This window comes from Myiozetetes cayanensis, unplaced genomic scaffold (assembly GCF_022539395.1).
Source record: "Myiozetetes cayanensis isolate MyiCay16 unplaced genomic scaffold, myiCay2020 scf2-11, whole genome shotgun sequence".
In the NCBI taxonomy this organism is placed as follows: domain Eukaryota; kingdom Metazoa; phylum Chordata; class Aves; order Passeriformes; family Tyrannidae; genus Myiozetetes; species Myiozetetes cayanensis.
This window is the reverse complement of record NW_026087411.1, coordinates 81,313,681-81,340,174: the sequence shown is the minus strand read 5'-3', so window position 1 is coordinate 81,340,174 and position 26,494 is coordinate 81,313,681. Positions and strand designations below refer to the sequence as shown.

The window sequence follows — 26,494 nt, the reverse complement described above, 5'->3', positions numbered from 1 at the left end:
AACACAAGATCCTGGTCCCGGGATCTAAACTGTGAGGGCAGCATGGGCGTGGAGCTGCCACGGCACTGTTTTACTTTCTGTGTTTTGGACCATTTGCACAGCCCGACCAGTGCTGGAGTGAGTATTTTTGGCACTGGCTGGGGAGGTTCCTCTGCAGCTGAGTGCAGCCAGCCAAACTTGGCTGGCACAAGGCAGGGTTTTTCAAAACGTTCTGTGCTCCAATCGGAAAGCAGCCGAATGCTACTCTTCTCAGAAAAGTGCTGCCCTTGTCCTTTTTTAATGAAAGCAAACTTGGTATTCAGTAGGAGCAGGCCAGAGCTATTTCAAACACGGAAGACAGCAGACACAAATCAATAGAAAAAAATAACTTCTTTTTATTTACAAAAAAAAAAAAATCCAAATATTGGATGCTGTAAACAAAATTCACAATCTGTTCCCTCTAGAGTCTGTTTTCCATCAGCTCTTTTTCTGTCTGTGACAAAGCCTATAGTCAAAATGTTCCAAAAGAGCAATCCAAGGAGCAGTTTGCTGCAACAGGATGCCTTGCAGAAGGCAACAGTTATAAGGAAATTTGAGGGAAAGCAAATCTGCACAGACTCCTACAGACTGCAGGAGCCTGCAGTGCCTTTAGCCAAGCTGTCTTGAAATTTGCAGGCTTTTTTTTTTTTTTTTTTTTTTTACTATTTATTTTGTTAGCAAACCACTATTACAACAGCAAAACAGTACACTGATTTTCTTTCTTGAAAGGGAAACTCTCTGCATAAAGAAAACCATACAAAAGAATATATGCAAATAGGAGTTGAATATGCAAATACAGTTTTTTCTCTTCTGTGCAGTTTTATCTAACACACTCTTTATTTTCCCAATTTAAAAAAGTGACTTTTTTGAACCGGTAGGAGCTTCTGATGTGATGCAAACCAAGCATTTAATAAGAGCTGTTTAGAGGATTTGTGTGAAGGCCTTTGTGCAAGATAAAAAATATTTTAAGTGCAATAAGAGAAACTAGAAAAATATCATCTTTTTGGTCTTCTAATTGCCCTTCTATTTCTAGAAGAAATGTTCTTACATTTGGGACGACAGCTATATCTAAGGAAAAAAAAGAAAAAAAATCCCATTTCAAAGCTCTTGGTTGTTTCACGATCGTTACATTTAACCAAGTTTAGTGCCCCATTGGTTAGCAGGAAATTCAGCTGTGGCACAAACAGTTTTACTGTAATCAGGTCAGTGTCTTTAATCAGTTCAGCTCTTTAAAAGGGGCACTGTCTCCTGTAGCACAAGCTCTAACCTTACAGCTGATTGGATGGGATAGATGAAGTCCACAAAGCAAGAAGGCGGTTGTTAACTTTAAAAGTACCAGTGTGCCGAAGAGGAGGGGGAAAAAAACAGTTAAAAAGAAGTCAGACTTTATGGAGTGGAAGGTGTACAAACCACAGAAATAAGCCAGCTTTGAAAAAGGGTTCTTATTTTACTCTTGGCCTGAACTCATACTTTCTTCCCACCTCTCACACCAGGTACCTTTTAAGCTACCAGTCACAAAACAAAGCTCCAGCAGTTCCACCACTTGATCATCAACATATGCAAAACAGATCTGGAATACCTATATAATATATATAAAAACATATTATATATGTATCAAAATGCAAATACCAAAAGGCGCAGTTTAGCTCAGAGCCCTGCTGTATGCACTATAAGGTAACTAGATGCTGTCAAACAAAACAAAACAAACAAAAAAAACACAACACAACAAAATTTGAGCTGAGAGAAATTAATTCAAAACTTTCTTTCAAGCAATGGCAAAAAAAAGGGTCCTTCAAAGGAAAAATTTGTGTCATGTATTATCAGCATTCTGTGGTTGTGGCACAGCTATAGATTCTCCAACCCTTTTAAAGAGTGGATGACTCATTTATTTGCTGCAAATAGTTGTGGGAGAGAAGACATACCACATTACCAGCTGATCCTATTTCCCCAGCCCTCCCCTCGCTTCCGCTAGCAAACCGGGAGCGGGAGGCAAGGGGAGCCGGTGGGCCGGGAGCAGCCAGCCCAGACCCTCCAAGGGACTGGAGGGAACCTCGCTGGGACAAGAAGCCGGTGGGAGGTTGCAGCCACCACCAGAGGAAGGGAAGGTGGGGACAAGATCTGCACGTCAATGCCGGGAACGGCAATAAACCAGCTTTTACGTTTCCTGAAGGACTCACGGGGAAGGTGCTTCAGTAAACAAATCGGGTTCCTATTAAAGTGCCTGCAGAGTGAAAAGTACAAAGCGCGACAAAAATAGATGTACCTTACTCTCTCCATAGGGAAAACACACTGCCAGAACGCGAGTCCTTTCCCTCTCCCTGCCCCTGACTCCAACAACAGACCCTGTCCGGGACCAGACAGGGCACAACCGGTTTTCCTTCAAAAGCCTGAATTCCCTTCCCCCCCCCCGACCCCGCCTCAGCAAGAAAAAAGCAAAATATCAGAGTCAAGTGTCACTTAGTCATTAGGTTTTTGAAGCCCAACAAAGAATTTAACACCTTCAGAGATGGCACTGAAGTGAAAACAACAGCAGAGGTTGGGTTTTTTACCCCCTGCTGATCTTAGGGAGAGGAAATGAAAGTGAATAGTTATTGTTCCAATGTAAAGTGATTCCATTTAAATAAAGTACAGTACTAAAATTGTAAATGCAGTGTGACAACCAGATCAAAGATGTTTAATATTTGCATAAAAATATATATATAATATATATATAAAATATAATTTTAAGCAATCGTGCAACACTCTTAAAAAGGGTTCATTTCACATTTGCTAAATTCTAGTGGTCCTGGAATGCATAATGCATTCTATTAAAAATACTCCTTTAAATATTAACAATTAGTGTTCAAATAACCAACTAATACAATATTCTTTAGCTGTCAAGGGGTTTAAATAAACCTATCTTTGATCCACGTTCCACTGAATTACACATCATGGAGGTATGCAGTCACAACATTAGTGGGTTAAATGTCAAAATGGCATTACAGTACAAAACAGTTTAAAAAATCAGCTAGTCATATGTTTCTCCATCTGTGGAATTATTATGGCTCACAAGCAACCCACTGAATTACTGTAATCCTTGTTCTTGCAACCAAAGACATTATCTGAATCCCACCTTAATCCTGACTGGTTCATTTACTCCAAATTTCTCAGGTGTGGGTTAAAAATTCACTGCAAGGTGCCCACTGTCCTATGGCATCCTGTTGCAAACTGGAAAACAAGTAGTACTTTATTTAAACATTCCTTAATTGCTACATTTTCATAGACCACATTAATATATATTGTGTGTGTATATATATAGATATACACCTATAACATGTACATATATACACACACAAACATATATACACACATACACACACGTACCTAGGATAATAGCACACTGACATAACATTAACTCTATACAGGTACTTGCCGAGAAAAAAAATAGGGCATTTCCTCCACCACTTATTCACAAGCTTATGGGGTTTTTTTGTTTTTAATCCTTGTGTCCCTGATAAAACAAAATGCATGGTTAAACCACAAAACTATATTTTTTTTTCCTCACTTCAAATTTTATGAAGGTATCAGGCACTTTTGATTACTATTGGTGTGTACAAATATAGGAACATCTTTCTTTTCTTTTACATATATATATATATATATATATAATCTACTGTATTTTCTTTGCTCGGATAACCTATTTGAGAAATCTTTGGTCCTTGAGTATATTCTTTTTGCCACAGCTGGTTTTCCAGCATTCTCACATTTTTAAAATGTGAGGCATGCGCACAGCTGGAAATAATGGACTTTGTCATCGTACGTGTTTCTGTTTTTATAACTGTACCAATCCACTACCGTTCATTTGGAGCAAGCTGTTTCTGGTAAAGCATTCTAGTCAAGCAAGCTATACATTCTACACGGTCAATCCATAGACGGCACTTGCTGCAAGCCCCAAATGCAGTAATTCCAATATACAATTTTATTCAGCTTATCTCTGCTTTATGCCTCTAACTTTTAATTCCTGAATATACAAAGAATTGTTTTTTGTGATTTTTTTTCTTTTTGTTGTTTTTTTTGTTTTGTTTTGGGTTTTTTTGTGTGTTTTGTTTTCTTTCATATTCTCCCTTTTTCAGATCCCATTCTAGAGTAAGAATAAAAATAAAAGAAAATAAGGCTTTCCCACCTTCTCTATGCCAAAGCTATGGGAGCAGATATTGCCAACCCATATTGTCATCAAGCATTCCTCCCTCACTTATTTCAGGGGAAGCTGGTTGCTTTTAATGACAGGCCTCTTGTGCTCTGGGGTAGGATCCAATTATTTCGGGGTTCTTTCTCGATCATGCTCCCATTATTTATTAGAAGAACCACAAGCTTTTCCCAAGCTTGAAAACTAGAGCAGATCATCATTGCACAAAACACCCCATTTCAAAGGGACCCGTTGCCCCTTCCTATGTATTAGAAAACGTTCTCCCCACCAGGTCTACTAATTTCGGTCCTTAATTACAGGGCAGCCAAGTAGAGTATGTGTGCTGCTGGCAAGGAAACACCGTCTGAACCTGGGCAATATAGTAATTGCTGAAGTTGGCATCTGCTACGTATGGGGCTGGCTGGTAATAGCAGGTGACATTGGCCACATTGGGGATGATATTTTGCTCAGCTAGGACCCGGATGGCCAGCATGGTGATCAGATTCAGAGTCTGTCTCCTCTCATGTCCCATCAGGCACACTGTGCTCTCGTTCACCACACCGTGAAGGGTCATGAGATAGTCATACTTGCGGTCCTCTAATCCCACAAAGTGGTTCTGCAAGTAGGACTCCAGCTTTCTCTGCTGTTCTCCAATGTCTGAGAAGTCAATGAAAAACCTCGAACACATGTATCTCTGCAGGGACTTAATCTCAGATTCAGAGGCAGCCCTAAAGCCCCTTACCAACAGGTTGCAGTACTTCAGAAGACCACCTCCTCTGATTTCTTCTGGGTTTCTGGTGGCAATTATCTTGTTGCAGAGGTGATCAAAGGCTTCCTGGAAATCCCCATAGACGCTCTCACCAATGATAGTTGGGTGAAAAGTTTCAGTCATCGGATTCTCTGAGCACTCATAAAATAGCAGCAGGGAGTCCAGCTTGATTTGAAAGGAATCGACACTGAATTCAAACTGCCGCCTCAGAGAGTCCACAAATTTCAGCTCCACATTTTTGCCACTGTTGTTGGACAGGGAGATGAGACTCCATCGGTCTGAATCATTGCATACTTTTACCATTTTCTGCACATAAGCCTCCTATAATTGGAAAGACAAAATGAGCAAATCAAGACACAGATGCAAGGAATCTCCCTTTCACTGCATTCGCTTGTACCCTAAAGCCCCCCCAACCCTTGCATTTCGTGAAAGATTTCATGGAGCCTGCAGATACAAACTGGAGAAGAAATGCTTAATGTAAGAGCTCAAAATGCTATCACTGCAAGAGGATGACAGGGAAGGGTGTTCTTCTGGGACTGTGGCTTGCAAGGGAAGCATATAGCAACACTGCTCCTTTCAGTCACTTTTAAATACATCTACACACTAAGCCCATGGCACACATGCCAAATATACCTGCACCCACACGCAAAAGGGCGCTACTACAAGATAAGAAATCTTCTTTATCTGTTTCCACTTCTCTCTCTCCTCCCCACAAAAACAACTTTGCAAATGTTCACTCCCCTCAATCCTTCCAGTGCAGGTTCCACAAATCTGCCCCATATTTTAAAAAAAAAAAAATCCATCTAAAAATCTGAAAGACATCTGGTATTCAGCCTAATCAACTCAAGCAAACTGTCTTCAAGGGGAGGAAATATGCCTCCCCCCTAGGTACTTAGCGCACCTGAATGCATGCCTGACAGACGGGGTTTCCTTCTTGCAGATATAAAATCCATCTATGCTCCCCCTGCACCCGGGAACCGGTCCAGCACACCGAGCTGCCGCCGAGCCGGACTGGGAGAAAGGTGTGCAGCCCCTGGCACACACACGGCCCAGGTAAAACAACTGAGAGGGAGGAAAGGCTAATTAATCCTGAAGAGCCCTGGCCAGGGCACTTCATTGCAAACTCCTCGATTTTAAGCGCGAGGTGAAAAACTCGGTCAGGGTCCGCCTGGGTCGCGGGATGTGGGGGAGAGCGGCGTCTCTGAGTCCACCCCTCCATCCCCAGTGGGAACGTGCCCACTTCTCGCAGGCAGGCGCTCACACTTGCCCACTCCGGGCATCTGGGCACAGGGCAGGTTTACCTTGAGGGTGAGTGGCGTGATCTTCTCCTTATTCACCCCCTCGGGTAAGAAATCTAAGAGGCAATCCAAGACCACGTCCTTCACAGTCTGAAATTCGGCTTCCCCTTTGAGGTCGGCGCAGAAGATGAGGTCCAAGTCCTTGTAGCCCAAGCCGCTGTCCTGGTGGAGGACGTGGCTGGCGGCCGAGCCATTCAGCCGCACGTCGCGCAGGCCTATGCCCTTCTCCTCCAGCCTGCTCCTCACCACCTTGACGATCTGGCGGGGCTGCATGGCCAGTGTGGGGAAGTTGCCGCGGCCGTGGATGGGGATAGTCTCGCTGAGGATGCGGTCCAACCGCTGCACTTGCTCCCAGCTCAGCACGTTGCAGTGCGCGCTCTCGCCGCCGCCCGCGGAACTCCCGCCGGGGCTGCCGCCGGCCTTCTCATCGTCTGCCATGGTGTGCCGCCTCCCCGGGCTGGATCCAGGCACCGCTCCGGCTCCTCGCCGGCCCCCCTCTCCCTCCGCGCCTGGCAAAACAGGAGGAAAAGCCAGCGGTCAGCAGCTGCGCGCACCCGGCTCAGGAGCTCCGCTCCCCAGCGGCCGTCCCTTCCAGCGGGGGACACACCTACTGATTAGACTAAAAAAAAAAAAAAAAAAAAAAAAAAAAGAGAGAGGGAAGGGTGGGAGAAAAAGCCCCCCGAAGCCGGGCGGTGCTGCAGGATAGAGGAAGGCGCCCGACCTGCAGAGACGCTGCTTGCGCCGCTCTCCGCGCCCCCGCCGGGGCAGAGGCCGCCCCGCACCGCCCAAAAGGCCGCCCCGCTCGATGCCGCCGCAGGCTGCCGCCGTCTCCGGAGCTTTCGTAGTCCTGCCCGGGAAAGGTCCCCAGTAGTTTTTATACGGGGTTTCTCCGCGCTTCCGGGGCTCCGAGTCACGGCGCCCTCGTCCCGCCCCCTCCATCTGCATGGCCGGCCCGGCGGTGCCCCCGGCACGCCCACACCCCGCGCACCCGCGGCCCGCCCGCCCCTCCGCGCCGGCGGAGCGCCCAGCGCCGCGTCCCGCACCGCCCCGCGCTGGGAAACCCGCGCAGCGCAGCGCAGCTTCCCCGGCACCGCTCTGGGGAGGCAACAAGTGCAACCCCCTTCCCTGCCCGCGCAGGGGGCGCGGCCCCTCCCGCTCCCACCGTGTCCAGATGCGCGCCCTGGGGCACCCAGCTCTGCGTTGATGTCCATTCCCGATTTTTCCCCCCTTGCCCCCCCGCTTCCTCCCCGACATTCCCGGTCATTCCAGGCGCAGCCAAACTTCATACCAGAGCGACGGAATTTGGCAAGGGCCCCTCTCCAAGCAGATGCCGAGGATCCCGGGCCGTGTGGTTTGCGCTGCTCGGCTCCTGACCGAGATTTCCAGAGCCGCCTGCGGCAGCGCAGAGACACCACGCCGTGCCTGCCCGGCCCCTGCCCGGCCCCCTCTCCCCCGCCCGCCCGTCCTTCTCCTCGGAGCGGAGGGGAGAAAGAAATCCCGAAGAGCACGAAGGAGCCGGTGCCTTCCAGGAGAGCATCCTGGCTATAGAGTATACTTGGGTAACTGCGGAGCGGGAAAAATAACGTTTAAGACATGCATATTATATAAACATTAGTATATAGTTTGTTTCAGTTACGTTTTCTTTTGAATAACAACGGATGTACCTGCTTCTTTTTCACTCCTTTAATACATGAAGATATATACAGATACTATTTAAAATACGTATAGATACTATATACATGTAGTTATTACTTAAAATACAGACAGATACTATCCAAAACATAGAGATACTATTTGAAACAGGCTAAACGCTCGCACACACACAGACACGTACAACCCGCACGCAGCAGCACCCGGGGACCCCGGGGCCCGCCACCGCAGTGTAGACAGCGGCTTGCGCGGAGAGATGCAGGGATGGGGAGAGGGATGGGGGGAGGGATGGAGGAGGATGAGGGGGGCAGGACGGTGTTGCGTCACTGCTCGCAGCTTTGTGACGCGCGGCTGGAAAGCAAATGGGGGTGCACAGAGATGTGACGCGCGGCCTCCCCAACCAGGCACCTCGCCAAAGCGGGGGCGGGGGGGGAGGGGGGCGACAGACCCCGACGGGGTTTACTGCCTCCTCCCCTCCAATTTTAGTGCCCCCCCTCCATAATCTCCTGCTTTGGGATTGAGCTGGGGATATGGGGGAGTGTTCCACTCCTCACGGGGAAACACTTGAGCCAGGCGAGCTGGCGCGTTTTATTCCCACCTCAAAAAGCAGAAGCGGGGGTCTCGCCGAGCTCGGCGCCCGCCCCGTCAGGGGAGACCCCCCGACCCGACCCAGCCCGGCCCGGCCCAGACGCGGGGCAAGAGCGCCCCCTGCCGAGCGCCGGGCGCTCCCGAGGGGGCGGGCGCAGCCGCGGCCGGAGCGGCGGGGGGTGTTTGTTCTGGGGGCGGCCTCGGCTTTGATTCACTGCCCAGATTCCCTATTATTTCAGCAGCACATGTCTGCTCCTGACTCTGGAGCAGGGGCGACTCCGCGCTGTTGCCCCACCACGCAGCACCGCCGCCCCCTCTCCGTGCCATTCACGGGACGAAAAAATTGTTTGTAGTGCTCTATGACAATGCATGATATGATTAAAAAAAAAAAATAAATAGGGCAGGAAGTTTTTAAAATCCAGATGTGCACAAGTGACTGAAGCTTGAGAGTAGAATTAGAGTCCACTGGCACACTGACTGGGGTTTGCTAACTAATTTCTTTATTTAAAATAAATATTCAGACTAAGAGGCCTGCTGGCAAGGGAGCCTGGGCCACTGGCTACTGCAGCTGGGCACAGAGAGCCCCCACTCTCAGCCTGGGTGCAACTGACAGTGCATTCAAAGAGGAGAGTGCCAGACAATGCCCATCTCCCTGCAGGGCAGAGAAATGCTCGAGTCTCCCCAGACCCAGCTGGGTCACAGCTGAGGCCAGGGGCTTATAGGGTTCCCACGGGGGGGCAGGAGGGGGAGCTGCCTGCTTGCAGCACTGAGGCATCTATGCACTGCCTTCCGTGCACAGTTAGGAAGATCAGAGAGGTTGAAGTGCAACCCCATGCCTAGACTGGCATCGCTCAGGTGAACCACAGTTCACTAGGGCACACCATTTAAACTTTCAGAAGGAATAACTATGGCCTTATTTATAAGCAAATTATCAATATCAGTAATCAGCCAGATTACTGATTTCTAGAGCAAGGGCAAAGATCAGACCTGGAGGCTTATCCCGTATTAAGCCAGGACACATCCAGGAAACTGAGACTGCTTCATGGTTGGAAGTAGTGAACCTTTCATTTCACTTGTGTTTGTCAGCATGTTGCAATGAAATTTTAACAATATTTCAAATATTGCAAAATGTATCAGTGAGTTTACACTGGATTTAATGTTGGAGTTTACACAGGATTTAATGTTGTTTTATACAGACCTTGTTTCACTTCCCCTTGAAGTGTGGGTTTTAACCTCTCTCGAGTCGCTAATTCTTACCCACTTAAAAAATCAAAATGGGCAGCAGTTCATCCTGGGGAATACGGATTTGCTAAAGACAAGGTGAATGTGTCCCAGAAGGAAGACCTTTGCACTGCTGGCCCTTGCCAAAGGAGCAAGGCCAGCGCAACACTGCCCTCACCTCACCTTCTGTTTTTCAATGTAAGCACCTACAAATCACCTCCTACTGACTGGAAAGAAGAGAGAAAATTGTTTCCAGTCAGAACCAAAGCATTTACACTTTTCCAGTTCAGAAAGGTATGTGCTCTTTGTATAGATTAATAACTATTTGCACTGATGTGCAATTCTTTTCACTTCTCTTCCCCTAATTAGTGGACACTAGGTAAAGGATGTGTTGTTTTGGGGTTTTTTAATAGCTGTCTAAATATAAGGGAAATATATACTCAATTATGAAAGCGCAAGTCACTTTAAATCAGTAGAAATCATTAAGAATTTTAGCAAGAAATTGAAATAGGGTATATCACCTTACAAGAAATGCAGAAATATTTGCATGATTTACAGCTACTGCAAATAAAAGAATTCATTCAGCCCATGAACATGCTCTGTCTCTTTAATGACAACCTTATTTTTGGAAGGAAAAGGTGAGGGAGTTAAAATTGTCAATGTGAGCAGTAATTCTTTAACAGAATTTTGATTCTATTACTCACACAGGTTGTTTGTACTGCCCAAACAATTAGTAGAAACCCAAGATGTGTGATGTGAATCATGTCTTTCTGTATGTCTGCACAATATTTTTCACTTAGTCCCTTCATCTCACCCATACTCTCAGTCCTGCTCTAGAACAAATGAAATTTAATAGAAATACATGTGTTTCTTGTGTATGCATTTGTGTATATTTCCTAATAAAGTCCTCAGTGTGAGATGTTAATTCAGCTTGGCCGCATAGCAGAGAGTGCATTCTCCAGGTGAGTTCTGCTGAATTTAAGAATTTTTTATTGACTGAACTACATGTATCGTGACTGTAATGTCATTTTGTCTCCCTTCTGCCCAAGACATGGTGCCTAAAAGAGGAACATGTTCTCTTTGGACAAAAAAAGAACAAGAAACTGTGACTCTTCAACTGTCCCTATTCTAGGAATTAGTGCCCATTTGCTGCGCAGCAGGAGCAAAACTTCCAGTTTAGTTTTTTCCAAGAGGAATTGAGTTCATGTGACACAGCTGCTCTACCAACACAGCCAACATGTGTTACCTACAGACAGTCAGGGGATTCACTTCTGAGCAGCAATACTACTTCAGTCCAAAAACTAGTGTTGACTCACCCAGAGGTGTTTGGTTTTGTTAAAAACATAACAAGTATTAATATTTCTAGGTAGCACTAGGTGTTAAAAAACATCACTAGGTATTAAAAGCAGTAGCCTTCTGTCTTGCATTGACTTGGCAGAAATGAAGAAGTCTAGGAAGTCCAAAATGTTTGGAAGAAAAAAAATTTGTCATAATTGTGTAATGAAAAGTTTAGTAATATAATTCCTCCTTTTATTTATTTCTAATCCTTCTATTAAGGACAGTTATTAACTGAGGACAGTTCTTAGTTGGAGACAAATGGCAGGTACCAGCACGATGGTTTTCCCTGTCTCTTGACAATGTTAAAAATGCATATAGATGTTCAAAAGAATAAAAAAGCAATAATCTATAGCAAGATGGACATCGAGAGCCAGGTGGCTGGATATGCAGCGTATCAAGTATGGATGAACAGGCTGTGCAAGGGGAGCTCTGGGGCCCCTCGGCAGCCCTGGCTGCAGTGGGAGCACTGGTATTTGCACAGGGATATGGCAGCCCTGCAGCTTCCCACCCAGGCCTGGCACAGTTGCTCTCTCTGTCCCTATTCAATAGTGCCTTAGCATGGCTGGCATGGTCTATCTCATACAGAGGCCAACAGCAACTAAAACATTAAAAATGAGATCTTGACCTAATTTTTTGTTCCCTGCTTGCTAGACATGGAAAGACATTGCTGGGCAGCAATCACCGGAAAACTTCTTTATGTTATTCACTGTGTTGCTACACAATTATCTTGCTGGAAACAGCAGCTGTATGAGGAAAGAATATTCGTAGCTGTTCTCTACCCAGACAGTATGCAAATGTATCAGCTCAGCTCCAGATACAAACTTGTGGAGAGTGTAGGCTGTTGTACCTTTTCACTGCCTCCTCATCACCTCATGTGCAGCTGCTGGCACATACTCTGGGCAGCTGCCAGCTCCATCCCGCTCCCCACAGAGTACAGTTGGATGCCTCTTCTCTGCCGGTTGCTACCCCAGACCAGAGAGTGGGGAGATCTCAAAGAGGCATCAGCCAACAGGACAAAAGTTCAGAAAACTTGACTTGGATGGGAAATGCTGGGAATTACTGCAGGGTTATCAGATCCAAACAGAGCCCAGCCCACGCTGAACCTTGCACCACACATACACATTCTAAAAATTAGTTTAATGAAAGTAGTCCACAGTAAATGGAAGTTTGCTAGAAATTACTTTGAGTACCAAAATGTACTGTTATTGACAATAGCACAGAACAAAGTACCTTCAAAATTAACTGTAAGGCCTTGCTTATACCAGATACACTTGTAATCCTTTCCAAATTTTTTTTTTGATTTATATATTTCCTCAGAACTAGTCTGGGCAAAGTTTGAGCATGGGTGTGGAAGTAGAGCTCAAAGGATGGTTTTGGGTTTTTGTTTTGTTTTGGGTTTCTTTAATTATTTTTTTTCTCACTAAAGTACTCAAGTCTGATTTAATTTTTTTTTTTTTCCAAGAGCAAAGCAGTCTTCTGATACCTTGATATTCTATAGTACACACTGGTTTATTTCCAAAATTTATTACCATGCTTGACATTTTGTGATGGAATAATCAGTACTAGGAATTATTACTGTAATTAGCATTGAGTAGTCAATACTAAGGTTCTTTGAATAAAATAAAAATCAGAGTCACTAGCAAATGGTCTTTCAAAGACAAATAAAATAAATCTTTGTGCTTTCAAAGTACTACTGTTTTCTCAGTTTTATTTTTCTTCTGCCAGATTTTACTGGAAAGATGTTTTACTCATCCTGGGAAAAATGTCAATGTTTGGTCTAAATACTGTGATATTTTGAAAAGGTGAAGTTTGAAGAAGGCCAAATTATCAGAATTTTCTGATGAGCCTGCCAGTAACTTTTCTGCAATTCTGCTGAGAACATGTATTAAATTAAATAGTAGTGCTCAACATGTGCATTGCTGCAGCAACCACTGGCCAAGTCAAGAGATCAGGGCACCTAAAGGTTCATCTATCAAAGGACCTATTCCTGCCTCATCTAGGTAGTTCGTAGTCTAAATACACCAGTACATAGCAGTATCTTACATTAGACAAAATCATCAGCATTTGCTCCTGAGTAGGATTTTTCAGAGCTGGAGCTGTAATCAGACACAGGAGATGGCAAGCCTCTCACCTTCTCCACGCCAGGCCAGCAGCCATTCCACTTACGCTGAAAAGCATAAGATGGTGTGCTCCTGGCAAACCCTTTTTCTCCACTTCACCTGCATAAAAATAGTCATGCTTTTAGTTTCAGTTACTTTTTACACTCAGATACTGTTGTGATTTTGCCCATATTGACCCTCAGGATCTACATGTGATAAAAATGAACTATACAAGATCTAGGTATTCCTAGTCATATGGCAGCCAAGAATAAGACTTTTCTTTTTCTTACTTTTTTTTGTTGTTGTTGTTAAAAAGGCCATATTTTTCATTGTTATGTAGGAGAGTTTAAAGCTTTGGTCTTTCTACCCCCATAAGAAAGACATCCCCTCAATATTTCGTGTCTCACGCATTCATGCAATCCTAGTTGCTTGTGACTGATAGGATTTTATGCTGATTTTACTTGTCATGTTTTGTTTACCTTACAATGCATTAAGCTCACATGGGAATACTCCAGTGTATTTCAGCATTCTGCCATTTGTTCAAAGGAGATGGAGAAACTCATCCTTTCAGATTTAAACAAGCTGTCCTGCTTTTGGAACAACAAACTGCAGAGTGAAAATACACAATGTGAACTAATAAAAATTGGGTTACTGTTCATTCAGACAGAATTGGTTTCACAGAGTCAAAGCCATAATTTAGTTTCACCTACTACAAAACAAATGCTGTTTTACCAAGTACTTTCGCTATCAGGACTGTTACTCCTGATGGAGTCAGGGCACCTTTCAATCTTGATTAAAGCCTATAAATGCTGGAAATTAACTGGTTTGCTACTGAAAATGTGTTTCATTACCTAATTAATCTCAATGTTAAAAATGTGCATTATGTTCCTAGTCAAAGGGCATATTTGCACAGAACAGTAGTGTCTGTGTTGAGTTTGCTATACACTGAAATCACATTCATATTCCCAGGGCGCAATTCTTTGCAACTACAAAAAAATGAGATATACAGATTTGGTGCTCCTCCTGTTTAAAACTACCTGTTGAAGTAATACTGACAAACTTTTGCATAGAGGCACAATAAGAATTCCTTAGCTGGCCTCTCACACAGCTTTGTATCTCACCCAAGACTACCGAAGATGGCAGGCTGCTGTTAAACAAGGCCACCTGTTCCCAGGGAGGCAAAATGTCTTTGTTTAGAGCAAATACATAACCACTACCCATACTACAGCAAATTTGGGTTATCTAGAGTTGTATGGGTGGGTCTTTTGTTTAAAGGTAAAGAGTCAAAACTCTTTCCCAAAAAATGTAATGTCTCTTCACTTTAAAAAAAAAAAAAAAATTAATCCTTTCTTCTTTCCCCATCACAGATGATTCCCAGCTCTCTACATGCTAGCGATGGCAGCTGGAGCAAGAACCTGCTTTGGAACCACGCTGCTGTTGCAAACAAGAATACAGTGGTGTGCTTTGCCAGAGCACCCACCTACAAGACTCCTTTTTTCTTTCATAGGTCTACTTTTCATTCATGGGAAACCCTGCTCCTCCGCACCATGTATGGCTTTGGTATGCTAGGTTCAAAGAGCAGAGTAGTATAAGAGAAGAGTGTTTAGTCAGAGTATGTAAAAAATGAACTAGACAATTTACCAAATACATTCCACAGTAAAAGAAGGGTATTTTGAAAAACAAACAAACAAACAAAACCAAACAAACAATACTTTTTTTCCCCCAAATTAGAAAGGGAAATATGTCTTGGGTGCAAAAAAAAAAAAAAAGAAAAAAAGGTGTTTTTTCCCATGCAAGATTTTTCCTCCAGGAATGTGAAAATTATACAGACTGGTACCCTATACAGGTTGTCATGTGGCAGTAAGCCCTGCCTCCACATCACCAGGAGGGCAGAGAGCCACCTCTGATGAGGAGAAGACTCCAATCTGTGCTGCCAGCTCTCTTGCTGACACCCTGCAGGATCCCAGATGGAATGAGCTGCATCAAGGGCCATTGCCTCTCACAGCTGCAAGTTACCACCAGTCTTTGTGCAATGCAAGCCAGGGACCCTGGGGCTCCAGCCCTTCCTGAGCATCACCAGAGCATCGCCAGCACTATTTACTGCTGGGAGGGATGGGCAGCTGCACGGCAGCAGCTGCAACCCAGTCTTTTGTCCCAGTTCAGAGGGGGATACAAACTCCTGCTGTGCAGGCAAGAGAGCTGTTGCTTTCCTGAGGAGCAGTTGTCAGAGCACAGCAATCTTCACTGCACTATGCCACTGAGGCGTGGGTTTTGAAGACCTCAGAAAGCAAGATCTAGGAGCTGAGAGCCTTTTCCTGACTGGAAAAGGACCAGACCGGCTCCAACAACCAGCTCCTGCTGAGTTTGTAGCTCAGCTGCTGCCCCGCTGCTCAAGAGGCAGAAGCAGGCTCTTCCTCAGAGCAGCAGCTTCAGCTCCTCAGCCCTGCTGAGCTCAGCACTAGCCCAGCTGAGCTCTGAACCATAAGCTGGCTTTGTGGACAGATAAAAATAGTAAGGCATGAATAACATTAACACTGAAATAAGGGCAACTGTCACATTTCTGTTCTTTTTTTACCGTGAAGCCCTCACAATGCTAAAAGGGCAGAGACTAGAAGTCCAAGTGCAAAAACTCTCTTAGCCACAGCACTCCATGGTCTGTTTAGGTCTGACTTGTTTCTGGACAGGCTCCTTGGGCATGCAAACTTTCAAGTGGGCTCTGCTAAGGAATAAGGAGGAGGCATCACAGCATGTAACCTCAACCCACCACTGGGATTGTAGAAAGGATCTAAACTGGGAATGGAACCTTCCTTTCCATCTCTGATGTTTAAATGTTCCCTGTCATCTTCTAAAACAGTTTATCTGAGCCAGAATGCAGAGAACAGTTTGTGAAATTTTGTCCTTTTGAAATAGAGCCCTGAGCTTTCCTCCTACTCATATCCAAAACTAATCTTATCCCAAGCAACAGCCTCAGCTCCTTTACAGCCCAAACTCCTTCTCAAGTCTTTCTGTGACATTAAGGGATTTCTTTTGGTTGTACCACTGTGTGTCTGAAATGAGTGTTGTGCGTTACAGTCCTGTGAGGTGACCTGGTAGATGAAAACACAGTGAATGGCATGCTAATATCATTAGTCTATTTCTTGTTCCTCTGCTGAGGAAATTTTCAAAATTAACCCTCAGAGGTTCTTATTTATCAGCATAACATTTGTTTCATTTGCCATTGCGTTCCAAATATTGTTTTGCCCTGAAGACCTGTTGTGCTAACTCAGAGCTTCAGAGAAAGATTTCTATTCCACTGCTATTATTCCTACTAGAATAATAGGGGAAGGATTTTGGCTCTAGATACACAAAATTTTATGAAGAGTCAATCTGCTTTTACACAGAGGGTCCCACAAACAACCCTGGATTATTTCTTGAGATGGTGCTCAGAAGAGAGTTGATTCCAATGCAAGAGGGGTGACTCCCCATCAGTCTCTTCCCAACAATCCCAGTACCCTGTTTTGGTAGGAGCCTTGTGTCTCTGGGCAGCCCAGGGATGAGGCAACTTCTTAACGAAAAAGAAGTTCCTGCGCTAAGTATTTCTCTGGCAACCATCCAACATAATATTTCACAGCAAGGAAGGAGAGGTGCATTGTCCCTTTTCTTCTGATTACATCACGCTGCATGCCCACTTGAATCAGTTAATACATTTATGTCTTTCTATGACGTTAAGTGTCTGCTGCATAATTTACAGCACTCTGTTACTTTGAACATTTGCACCTTAATTGCTGTTAAGCAGCAGATGCCCAATAAATTTTGGTATTGCATGAGTCCTTCCAGGATCTGTCTTAGATTACATGATCTTTGTAGGTAAACTTGTAACATCTTAAAAGCAGCTGATCCCCTGCAGGCAAAGTGACTTGGTGTTCCTGTTAATCACTTTTAATCACTCATTGCCTTCCTCACCTTAATTTCAGTGTCCCTGGCCACAGTTGTCCTGGATGTGCACGGAGACCCAACAAGCCCTATGTAATGCTGTGCCAGCACTGTGAAGAGGCAGGGGCATAGGCATCCCGCATTGCATTGCTATTGACCTCATGGCAAGTCAAACAGGAAGGCCAAAGCAAGGCAACAGGGCAGGTGAGCAGACAAACAGAGGAAAAAGCCCTGAGGCTCAGGAGAGTGAGCTGATCAAAAGGCGGTTACTAGGAACAGAGGAATCCCAGATCTAACTGAGGAAAATACCAAGGCCTTTTCTGCTTTGATGGGAGCTGCAAGTGTTCTGCCAGCTTTCATCTCTGGCTACCTCCTCCTATGTTTTCTCTTCCATGGGTGGTATGCTGGGGACTGGGAAGGAAGTGACAGGAGGCACTTCCAGCAGCTATGCTACTTAGCGGTACTTGGCTCTGATTATTTATGCTCTCATGTTCTAAAAGCAGAGAATTATCACATGCCCTTTTAAAAAACACACCTGGTGAATGCACAAAACCAGGAGTGAACAAAACTGCTGTCTGCTAATGAAAGTATGGAAGTAGTGGGTCAAAAGACAGCCAGAAAATGATTTCCCCATTTTCCCTCTAATAAACCATAATCCTGAGCTGATTTGTTTTTAAGGAGTTCTGGCATTACTCCAAAGGGCTGCATTTTCCAGAGATGAGCTATCCATTTCCTCTGGTCTTTTTAACATGGCTGCAGCTGAACTTCTAAGCCAGATCATCCCAATTTGCCAGGCATGAGATTATTGACGGTGTGCAAAATGAGGAAGAGAATTAAAAATAACCATGCCAATAGCTGTGCAGTCTGTTGGTTTAAGGCTTAGAGGTTTATGTGTCATTTGGAAGTACTTGAGTTCCAGAATAGGCTGTTCAGTAAGTCTCTGTTGTAGGGAGACACACAGTACAGATCTGACTCCTTTGCTTTTCACAGATCAGCTTAGGATATAGAGGCATGAAAAAACACCAAAACACTCATTTTAGAACTGAATAAGTCAGTGCTTTAACTGCACCTGATGAAAGTCAGTAGTGTACTTGGGTATAATAAACTCAGCTTAGCACAGATTAATTGTATTATGCACATGTTAAACTGTATCATATAATGCAGCATAGCACACACATGGTCCTCAAAGGCAGAAATGAGTGACTCCAGCCACACAGAAAAGATGCTGATGAAATTTCAAAACTCAGATTTCCTGATGGTTTATTTATTTTTGCAAAAAGGCTTTTTTTTTTTTTATGTAAGCATTTTTGGATTCTTCCTTTTCATTGCTGAGCAAATGCTCTACATTTAAGTGCAGTTCATAAACCTTCTGTACCCACTAATGAGGAAAACATTTGCAACTTCACATATCTCTTGTGCTATTGAAAAGAGGTTCTTTAAACTAGTTTTGGGCACTTTAAAATACGTTAACAATTCATCACAAAGCATGTGTAATTTAATGTATCATTTTGCATCCAGATATCGGTAGCTTTTCTTAACATTAAAAGAGTTGCTACATTTTGGTCAGCCTGCTGCCAACCCAGGTAAAGAACTCTTCATTATCTTTTGTTTTTAATTATACCTACCTAAGGCCTGGGCCTGATATGCTTAAAGCCTATGGTAACTCTTTAGCAGGCAGTGGTCCTTTAGAGGGGAAATGAGGAACGTTTAGCTATTAAAAACAGTTTTTAGTGGAGCTGATGTCCTAAATTAGTTACTTAATAATTGCCCCTTCTTTTCCTCTTGCTAGCTAACATGCATCTTCTTTTGGTTTCTGAGATGTCCAGAGTGTCAAAACCAAACTTCCTCCTTGCCTCGAATAATACAAATGCAGCAGTCACCACTAAACATCTGGCGATTACACCTGAAATATCCACCAAGGATTTGCTATTCTGATTCTAAGGAGAGGGAAAAACCATAAGTGGTTGGGTTTGTTGTTAGTATTCAACAAACAAAAATACTTCAGTAACCTTAAGAGAGGACACAGGATTTTCTTTCTGCGTAGATGATTTGACTTCTAATTATTTAGTTTTTATAGGCTTCCCCCAACCCTGTTCCTCTTCACCCTGAGCAGAGTGAACACACATCTTTACAGCCCCTGCCTGTTCCAGCCAGCATCCTGGCAGTGGCATCTGCCCAACCTTTTTTCAAAGCCAGGTACTGTAGCTGAGGTGTCCAGACACTGCTGGTGCCAGGGCTCTGGCAGCTCTAGCCAGAAAAGAACCCTGGATAGGTGACATAGCATCCACATGAGTGGGTTGTTTCAAGCAGCTCAGGCAAAAATACATCCATTGTTCAACAGTCCCTAGAACAGCTAATCTTGTTTCTCTAGGCCAACAGCTGTCCTATTAATTGTGTATTTTTCATAGACGTAGTTCTACAAATTCCATGTGATACATAAAGATTAGTAAAAAATAAGGTCATTCTTCCTCAGCCTCTCTGCTCTGCTCCCAGGATATGCCTGTTGGCAGGGTGAACCTTGCCTGTCACAGACTTTGTTCACTTCATACAGACCAAACAATAGAGCACTGAGAGGCATAATGACGGTGACTACTTAAAGGCAAAATAAAAGGGAAAAAATAATAAAAGAAAAGCACCTATGAACCTATTGGTGCATGTATAGCTCACCCAACATGGACTAGAACGACCAAATACATTTCTGCTACCTGATTTATAGTTATTGAATGCCCTACCCTTTATCTACTCATGTATTTTCCACAAGGGCTCACCTTCCATTTCATTTAATGTAACCCATTGATTTCAAAACTTGACATAGGAAAGGTCTCTCTGGAGCCTCACAATTATAACATGTTGTGCAACCTGAGTATCATCCATTCTGATAGAGACTTCCTGCCACACATTGGGTTTCAGTTCTGCAGGCCTCTGCTATGCTGAAGGACCATTTACACAAATACACCATTGGCTTTGTCTGCCTCTCCCATCTGCAGTCACACCAACCGGGGACTTGGGTTTCTGACAAGACACCTGGGCTCTGGCATACCAAAACACAATGCCTTGCAGGACAGGAAGGTTTGGGGGATGTACAATTTCAAAACCATCTGGGTGCTGTAATACCTCTGATCATGTCATGGGGAAACACTGAAGAACAAGATGGCATTTGTGTGCTGGGCCCCTTTTTTTTTTTCTCTTCTACCTTTCTGCTCAAGTACAGTATGTCAAAGTTGCAAAGGGTTGTCATTCATAAGAGTAATCTGGTGCCAATCCTGTAAAAACTTCCTTTTAACAGAGATAAGATAATTCAGTCTAACAGTTCTTTAACTAAATAGGATTAATTAGCAGGAAGCTGGCTGCTTAATTCACCACTGACCTGTAAAACCTGATAAGAATGAGGTCACTGGACATAACAGAGCTATTTAAGAGTTTAGGTCAAATTCTAATAACAGAAAACTTCATTTAAAGATCAGTCTGATGTAATCAAACTCTGGGGTAACAAAATATTACTTATTAAAGAGACATCTAATCCTTAAAATCGTGTGTGCTCTGTATACTCAAATGCATATTCCTTCCAAAACAAGCAATTGCAACATCTAAGCACAGTCAGTGGACACCTGACTTTGACATTCAAACCAAACCCATCAAGTTTTACATCCATTCCCCCAAAATTTGCTATATAAGGCTCACTTTTTGTGACCTTAAGAATTCACAGGATCTTCACATTATGAGAATCTTTTTTTATGTTTCACTCCTTTGAGCACATCCTGAATAATCGCCTTGATTAAATGAAGCTTGTTTAAGGATCAGAAAAAATAAATAGTGTGCACGTATTTCCATAGCTCCCCAATTTCCCTCCAGCTTCTACCTAAGTTTTCACTACTTTTTTTTCTGACAGCAGGTTTTTGCAAATGACAGTTTCTATTACTAATACACATGTGCATCTGTATCATTTTTACCAAAACAATGTTGCTGTTTTCCCCCAGGAATCTCCTATTTCTTCCCCAAAATTATATCCTGTCTCTTCTCCACATTAAGTCAGGAATATCAGGCAGGGTTTCAGTTGATTTGCCTGCTACAGTGTGCACCATTTTTGAAAGAACTCGGTCCAGAACCATTTACAGATCAGAAATATCACCTGAAGGCACTCTCAGAAACTAACTGGACCTGTTTTGAAACCTTGCAGTCCTGTAAAAACCAGACACAACATCTGGGGTAAGGAACTGTCAAAAGAAAAATTATTGATTTTATTAGGCCAAGGTGTGTTCTAATTCCAAAGCAGAGAGAAGAATGGTTACACCTTAGCGGCCCATCTGGGAACAAAGAGATTTTCCTCTTTATTTCCCCCCCCCCCCCTTTTATTATTCCCTTCTATCTTCAAAACCTTCATGTAGTAACTGGCTAGTGTCCCACCTTTACTTGCCAAGGAAGTTTGAACATATTCCTTCAGATAGCCAAAAAGGTTGTTATGGTTTGAAAGAAAACATTTCTTCTACCCAGGAGCTCAGCACACCATGTCCCCATTTCTCCAGCCTGCTGCCAATACTGAAAAGTGAGATTACTTTTCAAGCCCACAGCTCAATAACGAACAGTTTTGTGTGTCTACTACAAAAGATCAGGAATCCAGACCCACTTTTTTATTTAATATGCAGAGCTAGATTCTCAGCTGGTATAAGCTGAAGCTACTCTACTAGTGCAAAGAAAAATATACTGATTAACACCTGCCAAATTTCTGCTCTGGATATTATGTTTGCAGAGTAAATGGAATAAATCATGGAAACTGTACTTAGTTTTTCCATTTTGAGACATTCTTCTGCCAGTTCACCAGGGGAAAACATTGTCCCCCTTAATAAAGTGCTAAAGATTCAATTTAAAAAATGTAGGGCCAAAATGCTTCCAGAAAACTCAAAATATTTTCTGGCACCATTCATCACAACTACCTCCACAATCACAGAGACAATGGGATGAATAGTTCCTTGTCTAGGATTTTCCCCTCCTGTCTAGTATCAATATGCCAGAACTGGATGTATGTGTGAAAGGAGGGATGTATTCACACACACAGTATGCTCCTTCATTTTACCTAGTGTTGTCTTTCTCTCCAGCATACAGGGCTCAGGCTACTGGAATTCCCATTAGTTCAATCTATCCAAATGGCCAGATGATTCATCAGCAGAAAAGGAAAACATTTAAACTTTGCCTGCCTGTTATGTTATTTGTAAAAAGTGTTGTACATAGAAAAAAACCCTCCAGATGTTGCTAACTTTTACTGAATTAATAAGTCTTCCAGAATCAGAGTGTAGAAACTACATTTAAACAGGTAATGTCAAGGGTTATTAGAGATGAAAACTAACACTGCTTCTTAGTCTTATATGGAAGTTCATATACTGAAGCTCATATTTTCAGCAATCTGCTTCTCATGCAACATGGGGTATGGATGCAGCTACTTGGTGGTATATTCTTAATGCTTTGATTATTTTTTTTTTGAAGTAGACATACAAACCACTACAACATGCACAGTGAGTAAACAAGTACTCCCACTCTGCCAGAGAAGATAGAGATATGTGCAAAGTGATAGCACAGCTAGTTTACTTTGAACCTCTGATTAAATAGGCATTTGTACCTTTTAATAGATACCTGAGCTGGCAAAATGACGGGGAAGAAGGCAAGACAAGGGAAATTTTGAGAAAGACCGTGAATAGTCCTTCCAGTCACTCCTGCCTGCTTGGGACAGGGGAAGAAGGAAGCAAAGACAGAAAGGGATTATACTCATGTTGCTACAGTCTCTACACGAGTTGAGAAAACTCTTCCAAAAAGCGGCGTGTTGAAATGGATAAACTTCCAGGATTTCTGGTTCCTACACGCATACCTCTGTCATCCTAATAAAAAACCCAAACCCAAACAAACTGTCAGCTACATGAAGTCTCATTACTTGAGATTAATCCTCCCCTCCATGCTCCAGTTGCTCAGGCTATAGCTGGAAAAGGTTTAGTAGCCTTAGAGAAAATCCAGGCTATGCCAGTTGCAAAACCAATCCTAGATGAGGACCAGGAATTTAGAACCAACTGAAGTCTGCTGACATGCCTAGTTTACACAGCATCTCATGTTCAAACTGATTACTTACCTCTTTCCCACTGACATAAGCAGGACTCAGACAGCTTGGAGATTTTGTCAGGTGCCAGCAGGTTCATCCATGATGATCTGGGCCTTGCACTCTGAATTTCTGTTGTCCAGAGCAGGCTCATGCCCCAAGCCACAGCCAGGACTGGTAAACTGGATCACCTAATGGGCAACCTTCTGCTGGTGTCACCCAGACTCCTCAGACACTTCTCTTTGCATTCAAACTGTTGTTCAGGCTCCCCAAAAGCACAGGTCCCCATCCTCCCCTAGCATGGCCCATGCCTCAGAGATACCCTCTCAATGCCCTGAGAAGGGACATCCACCCCAGGCTCCTCCTGGGCACTGTTAGGGCACCTATGAAGTAACTAAATACCCAGTGTCCAAAACCTGGTGGGAATTTTGGACTTCCATGGTGGTTTAGTTTCAGAGACACACACACAGCTGTTGGGAGGTCACTGCTCCAGCTCTTTCACATCCATGTCTATTTTTTTACTTCCCTCCTGCCCAGGACGTGTTACATTTGTCAGCTCTGTCAGCACCAAGTTTTTATTTTCCCATTTCGTTCTGGTCCCTTGTTACCCAGTTCACCTATTTTCCTCCTGCCTTTTCTCTAGCCTCATGACATCAGTAGCCTGGAACAAACACTTACTTCAAAGGTGGTGGTGGAGCCATCAGCTGAAAGCAGATTTTTTTCCCAAGCCTTGAACATCTGTCAGCAAACATTGTGGGGGAGTACTTGTTAACGTAACAGGTTGTATGGAAAAACACAGCCATGCCTCTCTCCTCTCCCCACAGTCTTCCTTGGTTTTGATCCACTGGGACTGTCCTTCATCTAAGGCCTACAAAATGGGTAAACAGGGATGGTTATCAAATCAAAACGAGAGGGAACATTTTAGGGAATAGGCTGTACAAAAGACTGCAGGCAAAATCCCCACACTGCTCTGGCTAGTTTAAAGGGCAGAAATCAATGCAGCATGCTGCTGCTGTCAAATCTATAAGACATAACCTCATTTATTACTCATCATGTTACCCCTTATGAGAAAATGAATGAAAATAGTAAAAAACATTAAGTTTCAAAAGAGAAGTCCAGAAAGGTGTGTGATGTACTCCTCTGGGCATGTGCTGGTGACTTGTAGGATCAGTTCTGGCTCAACTCACATGTGACAAACCCCAGTGGTGAAAGATCATCAGAATATACAAACCCTTTAACGTGTCTGTTGACATGTACTAGTTTTACGTGAGCCTTTAATTTACTTTCATTACCTTTTTTAATTTCAGATACAGGGTGCAAAGAAATAAGCTGCACAAGTTATTATACCCAGGAGAATAACAATCTCATGTGCAGGAGCAGCTCTGGGTTTTAACTGTAAGGTATTTGACTAAGTATAGTTTATTTAACCTCGATGACCTTTCATGAAGGTGCTTTCTGTTCTGCTGCAGCAAAGGAAAAGTAAACATTGTTATTTTATTAAAACTATTTATCTTAGGGTATAAATGACCAGTACCTTCCAGGCATCACTTCTAGCACATACACTCTGAGTTTGCACTTGCACAGAAAGTGTTTTGATTTAGAAGAGATATTTCCCCAAAATCCAGGACCACTACACTATGGTGGGTCCACAGAGCACTTCACAGAGTACGCTACTCCTCCCCACTCACAGATATGTTGCAAAGCACGTTGAAACCGATGTACGACTTTCCACCCACTCGACTGGGCTTCAGACCAGGATAACTACACCTTGTCTCTTTGACTCCCTAGTGAAATTGGCACTAGCCCTACCCAAACCTGGAAATTGCCCGATACAGGCTGACTGGAACTTGCACGATCCTGGCTTAAGAGCAGTTACCTTTGCCATGCCAATATCCAGCCTGTTCTGTATGCTTAGTTTAGTGGGGGAGTTTGCTGTTGATAATGTTTTTACTGAGAAATGTTTGCTGTCATAATTCAAGAACTGGCTTCCTGAGCTATGAAATGTCTGCACAGAGGAGCTCTAGTAGGAATTACTGCTCCTCAGGGGTGCAACCAGACTTGGGACTGTGTGGAGACGGCAATGGGAAAGGAAGACGGCAGGGAAGAAAGGAAGGATGACAGGGAGGGAGAGAATATTAATAATCATATTAATTCCACTTCTCACTTACTGCTTTCTGGACAGTTTTTCTGTAGCTGGAGTTCTGTCATACCAGGCAAGGTCCACCCACTTGCACTGCTCTCTGTGTCCCAGTGCCAGAGAAGTGCTAGCAGTAGTAGATGACATATTTGTTTTGCACTGTGTGTGCCATAAATAGCATCAAGACATCTTACCATGTTCCAGGACTGATTTTGTCCATTTGCTGTTGCTGTTGTATGAGGCAAAAAATTAAAATGACCATGAAAACGAAGAGAAAGCATGTGACCTTTTCACATAGGCTCTGCCTATGTGCCACCTGCTCCCTTTTTCCTGAGACAGAAAGCAGCAAGCTTTGACTGGATTTCTGGTTTTGGTGCCAGATTAGACCTGTAGCACTACTGCAGGTGTCCAGGCTGTGCCACTCCATCCCAGATGGAATTTTTAGCACTTCAGCAGCCAGATTCTAGGGCAGCATGAGCACCTTTGTGCTCTCATCTCTGAACAGCACAGTGTTGGTAACTTTTCCATTGACTTTTCTTAGCCTCCACATGTGATGGAGCTGAGTCAAATGCAGACCTTATTTCCCAACCAGGTCATGAATCCATTCATTCCTTGGCTCTGTGAGATACATATGTATAAAATTCTGTTACAGTATCTGTGTTTCCAAAACTACTTTGCTTTTTGTCTTTGTTCTGAGCTCTCCAGCCAAGGTAACACTTGGTTCCAGGTGAGCAGTCCTTCAGCCTTCAGGTAGAGTTGTTCTTGTTGGAAATGTTCCTAACGAGAGTGAGCAAAGCCCTCTTTTTACACCTGTGTTTCCTCAGTAGGCAGAACTAAAAATGCAGCTTTGATTTTTTTTTTTCTCCAAAGTCTTAAAGCCAAATTAAATTCCAGAAAAAGTAAAATCTGAAAGACTCTGAAGGGTTAAAAAAGCTGCTGTCTTCCATCTTCTCTTTGCCTCCAGAAAGGTGAGATCTGATTTTTTTCACTGGATGCCAGAATCAGTTTTTTTCAGCAGAAATCCTTTGACTGAGTGAAATATGCAACATCAGACAGTTTTCTGCCTGAGAAAAAGTGAATCATTGCTGCCTTTATTGCTCATTCTGTTTATTAAAACTGCTGGGCCAAGATTTATTTTTAATGAATTCTGATTAGTCACAGCCAGTGATTTCACAATTCATGTTAGTAATGTAGGCATTTGTTGCACTGAAAACAGCTCA

At 43.6% G+C, this 26,494-nt stretch overlaps 1 protein-coding gene across 2 annotated transcripts; it reads right to left on the bottom strand.

The window, feature by feature from the left end:
• Positions 1 to 350: 350 nt before the first annotated feature.
• TENT5A (terminal nucleotidyltransferase 5A) lies at positions 351 to 7,599 on the bottom strand. Of its 2 annotated transcripts, none has more exons than XM_050316152.1 (3): positions 7,539 to 7,599; positions 6,254 to 6,759; positions 351 to 5,273 (listed from the first exon to the last, which is right to left on the bottom strand). In XM_050316152.1, the coding sequence occupies exons 2-3, from the start codon at positions 6,686 to 6,688 to the stop codon at positions 4,494 to 4,496; spliced, it is 1,215 nt and encodes a 404-aa protein (XP_050172109.1). In that variant the 5' UTR covers positions 6,689 to 6,759; positions 7,539 to 7,599; the 3' UTR covers positions 351 to 4,493. The 2 variants fall into 2 exon arrangements, with proteins under 2 accessions (XP_050172109.1, XP_050172108.1); XM_050316151.1 differs by lacking the exon at positions 7,539 to 7,599 and adding an exon at positions 6,972 to 7,082.
• Positions 7,600 to 26,494: the final 18,895 nt, after the last annotated feature.

What these genes read in the sequence shown, in the direction of transcription:
- TENT5A (XM_050316152.1), bottom strand. Translation starts at nt 6,688, where the DNA reads ATGGCAGACGATGAGAAGGCCGGCGGCAGCCCCGGCGGGAGTTCCGCG. An exon ending in TCACGCCACTCACCCTCAAG is followed by an intron (nt 5,274 to 6,253) that starts GTAAACCTGCCC and finishes TTCCAATTATAG; the next exon opens with GAGGCTTATGTGCAGAAAAT.